The 14467-nt window shown below is 44.1% G+C and overlaps 1 protein-coding gene across 1 annotated transcript in view; it reads left to right on the forward strand.

The window, feature by feature from the left end:
- Nucleotides 1-14467, forward strand: part of LOC135916869 (transmembrane 9 superfamily member 1-like) — a 128743-nt gene that overhangs the window by 94488 nt on the left and 19788 nt on the right. The window contains exons 7-9 of the mRNA XM_065450292.1: nt 1424-1495; nt 8787-8931; nt 13935-14060. Of these exons, the coding sequence (XP_065306364.1) occupies nt 1424-1495; nt 8787-8931; nt 13935-14060 (343 nt within the window). The remainder of the gene's footprint in view (nt 1-1423; nt 1496-8786; nt 8932-13934; nt 14061-14467) is intronic.

Here is a 14467-nt window from a genome sequence, read left to right on the forward strand (position 1 = left end):
TTGCAGTGTATTTTGGCATTATTTCTGCATCTTGTTTAATTTGACCCATCAGATAATATGATTAACTTCGTCGCTCCTTTCAGGGTGAAATTAACAGAAGTCAACTCTAATTTCAATACATGTTTTGCTATTGTATCAGTTCAATCATAAGCAGACTTTGCCTTCTATTCTTTTTCGATTACTTTTTGACAGTTGTAAAGCAAAACTGACCACAGATTATGACCATGCACTGAGACTGTTTTTGTGAATGAGCGCAAAGTTTACCAGGTTTACCATATCAGTTCTACAAAACGCACAATGTGCGGAGTGTTTTAGGTGCACATACATACTTTCTGCTTCGCCCTGTCCTCGAATTTTGTTTGCTGGGAAGAACATACAATTCATGCTCAATCAATTTTATAAAGTGCCAACTGCGTGATCATTGCACATGACTTAACAGACCGAGTGTGTAGCATCATCCATGTCAAAAGCCCAGAATGGCTTAGATATTACGAAATTTTTGTGCGGCATACAGTGCACATCTAAAACACTAACTTTATGGATGTTCCATAGACTTCTGAACCTTTGTACAGTGTACATCTAAAGTGCTGTTTTTAAAGATAATTGAACATTCAAACCTTTGGGGTCTATGTTGTCTCATAGATGTACGTATGTGCATGTAATGGATGTCCATGGGACGTCCGATTTTTTGTTGGATATTTGGATCAACCCAGTAAACCTCTTGTATGTTTGTGGTTGGCTGGGAAAAATTTGTTTTTTTAAGAATCTTTATGCTAACGATCACCATATATGCAAGTCTGATCCTTAATTTATTATGTTTTCTGTCCCTCAATATTACACCTATTATAATACTCTGCTTCACTTTTGGCTGAGAGCTGATGTTACAAGAAATTACAGTAGATGCAGTAATCATGTGCCTTTCCTTAATAGCAAAAATAGCTTGCGCCACCTTTGTTGTTTGACATTCGAAAACATGCTCCAACACAGATGGCATGTCTGTGTCTAACAGAAAGCTACCATAGAGCGCTATACCATCATAAGAAATAAAAAAGGAATGAATTAATAAGTAAAGAAGTGTGCACCAGGCAGAGAGAGCAAACATAGTGGGAGCTTCCAGGCTGTGCAAACAGAAGCTGCTGAAGAGAGAGCAGGCTGCAGGAAATTGGGACAGAAACTGCTTTTTTTTTTCTCTCTGCCCGTTTTTTATGCAAGGTAGTCTAAATTACAAATGCGAGAAAGCAAGCGCTCATGTTTCGTAATGCTTTCGGGATCTGGAACACCTTCCCAATAATAATCAGCAAGAAAACGTCATGTATTGCTTTTTGAAAATTTACTTCCTCCCTTTGAATTTACTTTGCGCATGCTCTTGACGCTATGCACTTCTCTCAAGGTTTGTATTTATACAGTTTTCATTCTCAATCAGATCCACTGGCTGTCGGTCATAAATTCCTTGGTGCTGATTGTCCTGCTTCTGGGCTTCATTGGTGTTATCCTGGTAAGTTATGCATGGTTTCTGTATTTTGTGCTCTAATTGTGTTCTTTATGATAGAAGCATTACATTATACATTGTATGACTGCATTATTAGCGCGAAGTGCACCGGCTTTGCCACTTGGTACTGGAAATTTTATCATGTTTGGACCAGGGTTCTTTTGCAAACTGTATCATGGTATAAACAATGCCCATCTATATTTACCTGCTACAATGTAAGCACTTGTTGCAGGAGAGGCAAAGTCTGACTTGAGCTGCCTCCACAAAGTTGTGCATGAAGCTGTAACTTTTTTGTCGCTACTGATTCAACATTCATATGTTGCCCTTCCGTTTAAATTCTTCATTCTTCAGCTTATGCTAGTATCATTGAAGATGTATCATGCACATTTGTCAAGCCACATTGACATTGTTGGGCATGTCATTGGCCTGCTCAGCCTGAATATTACTGCTGTAGCTATGTGAGAAAGACTCTGCGAGGTTACAGAGGTGCGAGTCAAACTGGACACAACACAGATGGGTGATAACTTCAGTAGAAGCTGTTGTGTGAGTTGATTAAACATAATTATGAAAGGAATCTTAATGCACAAGAAATATATCCAAAAACAATGACGTCCTGTTCATCTTGCATTTTGTGCTCTTTTGTTTTGATTATATTAATCTAGATATTTTTGTGCTGTGACGTACTTCGAAATACAACTTTTCATGCCAGTCGCACCATTCGAACCTGGAGCCTGCGAACTTCAATGGCACCCTTTTGGCAACGAAACAATGCACCATCCAGATAACTCACCTAACAAATTATAACCAGACAGATGCAGTATTGAAGCAACAGTGACGATTAATGTGGCAGGCAAACCCTGTTGCATCACAGTGTGGGGCAACCAAATGGATGCAACATCACTAAATGTAGCAACATATTTACCCTGTTGTTCAACACAGTATACTTCTGTGAATTTGCCCTTGACAGAACAGACAAAACCAATCAAATTATCCAGCAGGTTAAAGAAGGCACAGAAGGAATGTTGGAACACAATGGTAATTTATATTGCAGCATATGCCTGGTTCTAACACGACCTTGAATTAAATGCACACCCGCTTTCTATGTGTTCAATATAGAGAACCAACATAGGAAGGACATGATGTTCCTAAACAAAGTGGAAATCTAATGCACACTCGATTTTTTAGCAAGAAGCATGTAGCCTGCCTCCGAGTCTGGTAATAAGAAAAGGATGAAACCAGCCAATTTTATTTTCACAGAATAGAAATTTATTCACACTTGATGTCCATTGGTAACAGCCCCAGCCTGCACTTTATTGCTGTCTGTGAACCACAATACATCCTCCGTATGGTCCATCGGGCGTTTTTTACTCTGGATTCATCAGACGGCTGCGTAGCAATCCCGAATGATATTGGTGCAATGCTTAGACTAACAGCTTCGCCAGTTCGCCTTTCAAAACATTCAGTTTTCTGAAGTGCCAAGAAACATGTGACGTGACTTTTGTGGTTAGGCTAGCATATAAAACAACCTATATTTTGAATGAGCTTTAGTAATCAGCCTGAAAGCAGCAAGTCATCACTGTCATGCTATGCAAGAACTCCATCTGTAGACATTTTGTGACAGCAATAGCAATGACACTGGCTAGGCTGTCTCTGATGGTACGCTGCTGCGAAAAGTGCGAACATGATTTTTGGTTTTGTATCCAATTGCACCGCACAAACACTTTTCGGCATGATTTTCTTGAGAAAAAAATTCACTGGCGATTTAACATTTAATTTGAGAGAAATGCATTAGGCATTACATCGCGCCTCTTTTGAGGTCCCGGATCCATGATTTGAACCGCATTCACACTGCAAAGTGCTGTTTAGGAGCTCACTCGACACATATCCTGCCTCTTTGAGAAGCAAAGTGCAACTGATGGTGGCCCAGAGCAGACCACCATCAGTTGCACTATATATATATATATATATATATATATATATATATATATATATATATATATATATATATATATATATATATATATATATATATATATATATATATATTGTCACGGGGCTAATAAACAAGCTTGCCAAATGATGGTCCTTCTTTAATGATGGCAGACACTCTGAGAGCACATGCAAAACTTCCCACTTCATCGTACTCACTCTGGCAACCGGCGGCTGTAGTAGGCATCATACTTTGCATCATTGCTCCCCTGTGAAAAAGTAACCGTCCTGGTCGACCCAGGAGTGCATGTGATCACAGAAGAAAGAAAAGGCACAGCATTGCAACAGCGAATAAAGAATGAATAAGAAGAAGTCAGACATCACAGTTCAGTCATGAGCGTAATATGGTTTTATCTGTGCTACGTGGACAATTTTGGCCTGCGGTCGTCGTCAGTTTCAACTAGGATCAACACTTTGAGGCATAACTTCATAGTTCACATTGGGGAGGTGGCATACGATCTTCTATGGTCCAAAATATTGTCGTAATAATTTCTCTGAGAATCCACAGTGAAGGACGGGTGTCCACACCCACAGAAGTTGCCTGTACTGCATGTTTTGCTATCCACTATATTGTACGGGCAGGCGTCGAAACCCTGCTGGCTGCAGATGCGATTCTGTGCAAGCTGTCAAGCTCACTCAGCTTTCTTGACGAAGTCATCAGCATCGTCAATTCACGTGGCTTCTTCATCTGCCAGGAGCATGCCATCCGACGGGGTCGTAACACGGTGTCTGTTCAAGTGGTGTAAGCTGACTTGTCTTCTGGACAGCTGTATTGTATGTGAACATCATGTATGGCAAAATTTCATCCCATGTCTTATGCTCTATGTCAATGTACGTAGAGAGCATGTCAGCCAGTGTTCTGTTTAGGCACTCTGTTAGTCCATTAGTTTAAAGGTAATACACCATGGTTTTTCGATGATTGCTGTGCATCAGTATGACCACTTTCTGCAATAAATCGGCAGTAAATGCTGTTCATCAGTTGGTGATTAAGACAGAAGGGGCACCATGGCATAGTACGATGTCATGGACAAAGGACTTGGTGACCTCTTCAACTATTGCCCGAGGTATAGCCCCGGTCTTTGCGTACCGTTTTGCGGCACATCCAGTATGTCAACAACTATCCATTTGCTTCCGAAGGATGATGTGTAGGGAAGGGGCCTAGTAGATCCATTACTACTTGCCGGAACAGTGCTGGAGGAGAGTAAAGAGGTTGTAAAAGACCAGTGTGTTTCAGAGCTAGAATGTCACAATGCTGGCATTCACGACAGCTTCTTACACAACGCTGAACAGACAATGAATCCTCAATGAATCTCTTTGATGGCAACTTGATTGAGTCGCTGGGTATGTACCAGTAAGGTGGGCTCCTCCCTTCAAGGAAAGTCTTGGACATCAACTTGGGCAACTACATAGGTGCGTGCTACTGGGAATGTGCCACTCTACAATGACGAAAAAGATCCCTTAACCGTTTGAGGGTCAATGACATAAATATACGGCACCGCAAACAAGTCCAAAAATGGTCAATGCTGTATATTTACAGCGCCGTCTGTACGTTTAAAGAGCGCACTAATTTCCTAACTTTTTCTTTTCTATCATGTGCTGCCACTATGTGGGAATGCAGGGAATTTTTTTTTCGCACGCCTCCCTCTCTCAGTTTTCGTTGCATGGTTTGTTTTAGAGCTAGTTTGCTCCAGCGCGTCTATATGCTACCGCTCGCGCATGGGCGCGCACGGGTGGCGGCGGTTTGGGGTTTATACCGCGGGCGGTTTCGGCATCTTGTGCTTGCAAAAATGATGGCTATCGCGTTACTAATCGCACAAAGGGCTACCGCCTCTTTCTAGTTCATTTACTGCTCACAGGGGTCCGCATAGGAAGGATGCCGCCGTGCATGCGTTTCCGTTGCTTTTTTTTTTTTTTTACACTTGCGAGAAAACTAATTGCCTCTGGTTGGCGATAAGGTAAAGCTTAGCAGAAGTTTGTCACATGTTGTGCTTTTTTGACGCGTGTAAGGTCGCTTTGATTGTTTGTGTTCTTAAGTGTCACGAGTCACCCACGTGCTTTGTGTATAGAGAGGGGGTTCACTTCCCCCTCCCCCCCATGTCAGCGGGGCAACCGTTTCTGTGTTATGAGGGATCAGAAGGACCGCGCGGTGTCGGGCGACACGTCGCGGCAGGCACTAGGGGGGCGAGAAGCGGATTCAGGGAAGTCAGTATTGTGCGCACGGAGTTGGCAGTCCGCTGACAGCCACACGGGTCCACACAGACCAGCCTTGAAGGGGTCTGCTGTACGCAGTATTGTGGTTCTGGCTCCCGAGTACCTGGCTAATTGGCCGCCGAGGCTAAGAAGGGCTTCGCAACATTGACCACGTGCTGCATGTACGGAGCGGGGATCTATTCTTTGATGCGTTTACAGTGGGTGCATCATGGTGCTGGTGCAAATAGAAGGGCACGGAGTAGCCGCCAGACAAATGCCATAGGTGTTCTGCACATACACTGATTACTGCACAAGGTTCAACGGCCATTTGCAGCATGTAAACATTGTCTATGCAGCGTTCATTTGGTCATTCTGTTTCTGTACATCTTTCCCCTTGTGTTGACAGCGATGCTTCATGACAGCAACATTGCGTAACATTTTTTTAGTGGCTGCATGTGGGTCTGGTTGCAAGGCCACCGTTGAAAAAGGATCATTGTTTTTGTTTCCCTACTAATGTTGACCTACAAAAAAAGTGAATGCGAGCTATTCTGGGGCAAGAGATTCTCAGCACGCCTTTTGACTGGAAACATGTTTGCATGTGTGAAAAACGTTCAGATGCCAAAGACATTATTTGTGAAGATGTGTGCACACTGAATGAAAATGATGTGTTGCTGCAACGTGAGCGATCTAAGCTCAGAGCAGATGCCGTTCTGAAGATTTGTGAAGGCTTGTCAGTTTATTTACCTGTATAAGCCGAAAGAACAGCCTCATCCAGTGACATGGGATTGGCCACAGACACGACATACTGCATGGTTCTCAATCATCCACCATAGTGGATTGGTGGCTATGCCGTTCTGCTTACAAGCACAAGCTCGCCGGTTTCAAAGCCCTCGCTGTGTATGTCGTCTATCGCTGTCCTTGTCCTTTGCACTACCCGCCGTGGTTGCTCAGTGGCTATGGTGTTGGGCTGCTGAGCACGAGGTCGCGGGATCAAATCCCGGCCACGGCGGCCGCATTTTGATGGGGGCGAAATGCGAAAACACCCGTGTGCTTAGATTTAGGTGCACGTTAAAGAACCCCAGGTGGTCAAAATTTCCGGAGTCCTCCACTACGGCGTGCCTCATAATCAGAAAGTGGTTTTGGCTCATAAAACCCCAAATATTATTATTATGTCCTTTGCGCTGTACGTTATTTTTGATCATGAATTACCAACTAGCCCAAGCAACCACCCTAGCCCTCCCCTAGCATGGCTTCTCATGGCCCTGTAGTGGCCACCACTAGGCAGTGGCTGAAGATAATAAAGAAGGGCAATGACACAGAAAGCACACATGGGCAAGGTTACAAAGGTTCACTAAAAAATATTCCGGCAGAACCCGTCTCATTATTCTTTCTTCAAAAGATGAAGCACCAACAGACACAGCACATCAATGAAGAAGCAACAATGACAGGACAAGGTGCTACTTGCAACTATTTATATTAAGATCAAAAGTGGCTGAATATATAGCCATGGGGAGAGGGGGAAGAAAAAGAGGGAGCATGAGGATGAATGTCAATGTCAATGCAATTATCATTGAAGAAATGTAGCAATACATCATATGGCCACTACAGAAATGTGTCATGGATGAGGGCTCCTATCTCATGCTTCCCTCTAACCACGCTGCACCATCCAGCAACACCACTGCAAAGTCCATGCATGGCATGTGTGTGAATAGCGTATATATTCAGACAACCGCACCAGGGAAAGCTTGTTGAACAGCACCAATGACATCGCCTGACGCAGCAATTTTGTGTACTTGTAGACAGGACGTGACAAGTAAGAGTGTCGCTAGGATGATTGGTTAAAGATGTAATGTGCAAGTATTGTAAGTAATATTAAGTCTAAGTAATATTGCAAGTACCGCAAAAAAAGCTGCAGCATTACATTTTGCAACCATTTTAAGTATCACAAAGCCATGGGTGGGGTGTTGCAACCACGGGAACAATGCATCACATGCTGAGCACTTTCGCGCACTAACAGCTGCTTTGCAGAAGCTGAAGTAACCATAAAATTGACGTCGTGGCCTCCAAGATTAGACCGTGCACAGCCCTATCGCAGAGATCATGGGAACAACCTGAAAGGCCGCGAACAGGCTGAAAAGGCTTGGCAACCATGGTGCACCTGCTTCTGCTAATGTCCTGCTGCTATTGGGCGGCACCATATGATGTCATGGGAGAGTGAAATGTGCACCTTAAGGCCATGGAAATGCAAGTGGTGGATAACTCTCATTTTGCTTGTATTTTGAATTATCTCTGGCCGATAACTTGTGTTTGTGCAGGTCAATTTTCTTCATTCCTCATGTTCTGCGTTCTATGGCATGCTGAGAATAGATGTAGAGCAAATATGGTGACCCAGAAATGGTGTTTGAGGGCGCCTTTTAATAGTTGTTGCAGCCTAATGGCTGTTTGGGTATAAGACCCTGATTGGATGTTTACAAACCTTAGCAGGAGGACTGTTTATTGACTATGAAGCAGGAGGTCATGACAACTGCAAGGGTTCAATGATTGTCACAACTTCATTGTGATCTTTGCTTTATTAAATATATTTAGTGCAACTGATGGTGGTCTTCTCCAGACCACCGTCAGGTGCACTTCGCTCCTCATAGAGGCAGGATGTGTGTCAAGTGAGCTCCTGAATAACACTTTGCAGTGTAGTGAACGCTATTTAAATTGTGGATCCAGGACCTCAAAGAGGTGCATCGTAATGCGTAACACATTTCTCTCACATTTACCGCTAAATCAGCGCAGAATGTTTTTTTTCTTTCCTTTCTCTCTCTCTCTCTCTCTTTGCATTGTTACATATGACTAATATTTTTCACACCTCATTTTAGGCATTAACTATTAAGGTATGAAGCCTATCCTCCCTAAGCGGCATGTGTTTGTCACTTCCTTGTGCATACAAGTGACACATTGCTTTCTAATACATAATGTGATCACATTTGTACACTGTGTGTTTTTTACATAGTGCTTTTCTCTTGGGGTTTCTTTATGCATTGTTCACCATACGACATACGAGTGTTAGTGGTTTTCAATGCTAATAGTAAATCTTGTCACCATGTTCCTGCATTTGCTTCCATTGCAGACACGTGTCCTTAAGAATGACATTGCTCGTTACAACTCGATGGAAAGCAAGGCTGAAATGGATGTAGAAGAGTATGGCTGGAAGATCATCCATGCAGATGTCTTTAGGTTTCCTCCTTACAAGAACCTCCTCTGTGCCATTCTGGGTAAGTTCATCTGATCAAGTTGAGATCTTTCTACACTAGTCGAATGAGGAGTACCGACCCCCACACTTACAAGCAAACCACAGGTCTGTATCAGCTGCTTCCTGGGTTGACTGATCTGCTGCTTCAAATGCATAATCTGTCTCTAGTACACCCAAGTTGATGATGAAGACATTTACCACATCAAGCAACACCCAACATAGCACTTGCGCACAGTGCTGGACTTCATAGGAACAAGGGTCACCACACCAGAGGCAGATACATGGAATGGGCATTGCTAGCATGTCACTCAGGAAGTGTTTACTCCATGCATTGACCCGGTGACATCTCCACGGCTGAACCTCACAGCCATGCCATGCACAGCCAGATGAGTGAGGGCTCTGATGGCTCAACCTCTATCAAAACTTGATGCAGTAGAAATTGCCTGCTGAACTTTCTGAGGCAGAGCAACAGCTGAATGAAAAGCCGGCTACCACACCATCCCACCTTGAGTGGGAAGGAAAGAGGAGTAGGGACAAAAGAACGGGCAAACACCCATGCGACGGCCACAGGTTGTGCCTTTATTCCCGCTAAGTTAGACTAAAAATAACTTGAACGAGAAGAAAGGGGGCTAACTGAGGGGCCCGATATTTATTAATCATAGCACAAGAAGCCAACAAACAAAGACACCAAGAACGACATGGAGGAGATTACTTGTACTTACTAATAGAGTTAAAGAAATGATAATTAAATGGAAATGAAAGTGGACGAAAAAACAACTTGCCGCAGGTGGGCAACAATCCTACCTGGTGGTGGCACTGGCTAACACTCCCAGGGTTAGATCTATTAGCAACACATAAATACCCCAGAAAGTGAATGGGAGAATGGCGCCGCGGTAGCTCAACTGGTAGGGCATTGCACGCGTAATGCGAAGACGTGGAATCATTCCCCACCTGCGGCAAGTTGATTTTTCATCCACTTTCATGACCAGTAATTTATCATTTCATTAATTCAATTAGTAAGTACAAGTAATTTTCCCTGTGTTGTCCTTGAAGTCTTTGTTTGTTCGTTTCTCGTGCTATGATTACTAAAAATCACTTGTGTCATTGCATTTGTCACCTCATAATGTGTTCCTAGTGTTAATCTCTGCATGCCAGGGTTAAGAAGTAATACAGCTGGGCTAAAGAATTTGCATGGTTATGTAAGGCTTTCTGTTCTTTCTTGAGAAATGCAGTAATTTTTTGTCAAAATGGAACGGAGTCATGCAGGCATACAGCTAATGCAGCACCATGTGTGGTGTAGAAACAAGAAAGAAAAAGCATGAAGCTTTCCAATATGCTTTGCATGTTCCATGTGCACAGTTGAACATATGCATTTCCTCTGAGTTATGATTGCGGCAGAGCATGTTTCATCCCTGTGTTTCAATAAGACACTAACACGGCTTCTGTGACGCTGACCACTCGACATGCCCTGGGGCTTGTGCTATCAATTGGTGTGTGACTAAGTACCTCTGCATTCATAGTAAGGTTCGTTACAGCGCAACACAATACAAGACCAAAAGAATGTATAAAACGACGACACGGCGTCATGTCGTCATTTTATACCTTCTTTTGTCCTCATCTTGTGTTGTGCTGTAACGAACCTGACTATGAATCCCAACCAACTGGTAAACTTGCCATCTTGATACCTCTGGATTCACAAGAGTTTGATGCCATTTAGTAATGTGTATGTTTGCTTGGTTCAGGTGATTAGTCCAAATTAGAGCACTGCATGGGCCATCTTCTCAGGCCCGGGCCCGGCCCGAGCCCAAAGGTTCTATGGGGCAACCCACCCAAGCCCGACTTGATAGTTTCAAACCTGGCCTAGGCCCGAAAGATTTGGGCCCGGCCTGGTCCAGTTCAGCCCATTAGCCCTTGAGCGTAAACGAAGCATGGTCCAATTCTCGGTAATCCGCCTTTTTCATTTTCCTGTGCTGCCCTCTGCCATACGCCATTGGAAACATTTTGGAAAGATGCCGGGGCTTTCGCCGCTTGATTTGTGTAGCTGCACCCACGTTGAGTACGTGTCAGTTGTGCATTTAGTGGATCGCAAATCATTATTAATAGATTCTCCAGGGCAGGATGTCGTTCCTGGAAGCCATGAAGCACTCAATGACTACTGGGTGAGCAGGCCCGAGTGCACTGTTGTGCAAACAGTACGGCCGATAAAGGCACGCTGAGTTCGCTTTGCTGACACGGTTGCCTTGGAGTTTGTTTTCGCTGATTTCTGCACTTGGAGCTCCCTTTTCATATTCTTTTTAAACATTATTTAGATATTTCGCACATTCAGGAAGACTTTGAGCGCAGCCTTCCATGCCAGGTTTATCAAAGTGTTGCATTTGTTTACATCGACATCTACAGACACTGATCATTATTAACATCAAACATTGTGGAAAAGGTGCATCACTGATATGAAATAATGTCGAAATGTAGCAAAACTGACATATCCACATATGTGCCGTGTTGTTCCACCCTGAGACGGGTGGAACAACACGGCACAGAAATGAGCACTTAAACAACGGCAACTGTGATCCAGATAACATATTACAGATTGTTACAGTTTGTGTGTACCATAAAACATTAGAGAAAACTGTGCTCACATAAATTAAGTGCTCATTTGGATACCATGTTTTTCTTTCGCAAAAATCTGGATACCATCACTGATAACGTTGGTGTGACTGAGCGAGACGGTTGTTTATGCTCCTGTATAATGAATGCACTGTCTCTTGTTTCGTGTTTGACACAAAGGTAAACAGTGCATCTCTGGAATCAAGAAATGTGTAAGCATAACAACACGTACAGACCCACCTATCTACGTAGCAAATGCGACCGGCAGACTACCGGTACGCTGACTTACGGTTGGCAACAGCGTTGTGTCGCCGCTTGCCACTTATTGTGTACGCTCTGTGTGAAGTGAATTGTAGTTGATTTCAAATAGCTGAAGACAGAACTGAACTGTAGAAGCAGTTTTCTACGTCCTAACTGCTTACATTTCAGTCAAGTCTGCCGGTAGTGGGTGCACGAACACGACGGCGCCAGACTTAACCTTTACTTAACAGCATCAACATTGGCTTAAACTTCATGTGCATGGGTTCAGAGGGTTGAAGCTTGTGCATGTCAACTTCATAGACATGTTCCGACTTACTTTGAGCACAATTAATTATATATACAAGCGAAGGCGCTGTCGCTACCATGTTGTCACTTCAATGGCCGATCGCACAGGGTTCAGCCTAAGGATGATCGGCACACTGATTTGGTTGGTGCCGTCGACCAGAAAGCCTGCTGCAGTGCAACAGCTCGTGCTCGTTGGTTGTGTCGTTGTCAGCCTTGTATGATAAAATGCTTTCTGTGATGCACTATACTGAATAGTCATTCAATCAGTGATGTGAGTGTCTTGTTGGTCTCATATTGACATAGTGTTACCACGCCTTAAACCAGTACGTGAAGTCAGGCTGTGCTGCCATCACTAGCAAGTCAGGACCGACACTGCAAGAAGACTTCATCAGCAGCTGGATGTTTTTGAGTGTCGCCCAAGTTTAACGCACAGGTTTTTCGTTAAATTTGCTAGCCATCAATGAAAGGCAGCAACTACGTGGGTCACGGTGCAGTTCGAACCACTCGGATGAAGCCCTGGCCACTTTCGGCTTTAAAGTGGAGTTGTAGTCTTATGCATTGCACGTTTTCAGCACCGCACCAGTGTCGACCTACCAGTGGAGTTTCAGCACGGTACACGGCACGAGTGTTTGCGTACGCATGTCTGAGCACTTTTTTTTTTTTTCTCTGGGGGAATTTTTGGCATGCAGCGACGAGCGCAACCCTTCTGAAACGTTTCGTGACTAAACCGCTAGGGCAGGACGCATGCACCATCATGCCATGAAAAAGGCAGATTGAGAGGATACTATCATGGCACAGGACGTTTTCTAGAGACAGTTTTGACTGTGTCAGGACTTGGTCTGGCATTATTGCTGATAAATAAACAGGTAAAATGGAAAGAAAGATTATATATTCAACCCATTATACATGTTAACGTGCAACATGAAAGCCTGTGCCACATTTTCCAAATAGTTGCGCCATCCTCCATCATTCCCAATGTTGGAGGTCACATGATCAAATGATAGCTAGAAAGGGAGCAAGGGGGGGGGGGGGGGGCACAGTCTGAGCTCGTGCTATAGGGAGGGAAAAAGAGGTAAGTGCATTTCTCCTCCTCGGTCGTAGCACAGGCTGTGCATCGCTGTCCACGTGGCTGAGCCCACTCTGTAGATGCTGTGAAGGACTAGCAACACTGAATCGCCTAATATGGGACTGCGAGGAGGACAAGCCTCCTCCTAACCTGATGTCCTCTCCCTCACCTGAAGCATGGAAGGCGATGCTGCGCACTTCTACCCTGGACACCCAACTCCAGGCCCTAGAACAAGCTGAAGAGGTGGCCATCAAACATCGATTGACGGCCATCTGCCCTATCTGAAGAAACCACGCCTAATCACCCACCCTAACGCTGACAAAATAAAGTTTTTCCTACCTATAGTAGGCAGTTTTCAAAAGTCACCAATAGCATACCCGGCATATTACGGGCCCGATGGAGACTCGGGCCTATTATGGGCTTGACTGAGACCTGGGCCCAACCCAAGCCCGAATCTCATTCGCCCAAGCTTGGCCCGGGCCCGCAATAGAAATAGCTTACACGACCCGAGCCCGGCCTGCTGGCCAGGGCTGGCCCAGGCTTGTGCAGTGCTCTAGTCCAAATTACCAGATCTTTCAAGTTATATTAATGAAGTTTTGCTGCACCAGTGCAAAATCAGTAAGCATTGTTCAGAGGCTGCTAGCCAATTTATGCTCATTGACATCCCTTTTACTTCCTGTGTCCTGGGTCATGATCTTAGATAACATATTGTTACATAAAAGTTGGGCCACGATCTCATGCAACAGTTTAGGTAATAGTTGCTGCATTATCTTGCATTAATTTTCTCTTTCCCATTTCCTTTTGTGCAGGTGTTGGCACACAGTTCCTATGCATTGCTGTGGGGGTTCTGCTGATGGCCCTGCTAAGTGTGTTCAATGTTCACAACCATGGTTCCATGAACACGGCCATCTGTGTCCTCTATGCATTAACATCCTGTAAGGAGTTATCATGACTATATTTCTTCAGGGGGTAAAAACCACATTACAAATTCAAGGTTATGCTCTGTGATCAGTCTTCACTTCCATTCTTCAGCATTTCTCTGTATCAGACAATGCAGTTTAGTGTATAGTGTATATGCAGGTAGTGCGGTCGCAGAAGTGTCACCTTCGCCCTGCAGTTATGTTAGATCTATGACATTTTCTGCGACATAACGTCTTCATTTCATTGCAGTGCTACAACTTGTGCAAGTAAGGTTATGTCAAATTGGGTATTATTTGTGCACCTTTGAGCTCTCAGTAAGCGACATGCATTGTTCTGACCCCAAGTGCAAGCAGTATGCTGTGGCCGCAGATCGCCGAAACGCATCTCTTCGCTCTTTTGGTGTTAAATCAGTTCAATGTCT

The sequence above is a fragment of the Dermacentor albipictus genome, chromosome 3 (assembly GCF_038994185.2).
Source record: "Dermacentor albipictus isolate Rhodes 1998 colony chromosome 3, USDA_Dalb.pri_finalv2, whole genome shotgun sequence".
Lineage (NCBI taxonomy): Eukaryota > Metazoa > Arthropoda > Arachnida > Ixodida > Ixodidae > Dermacentor > Dermacentor albipictus.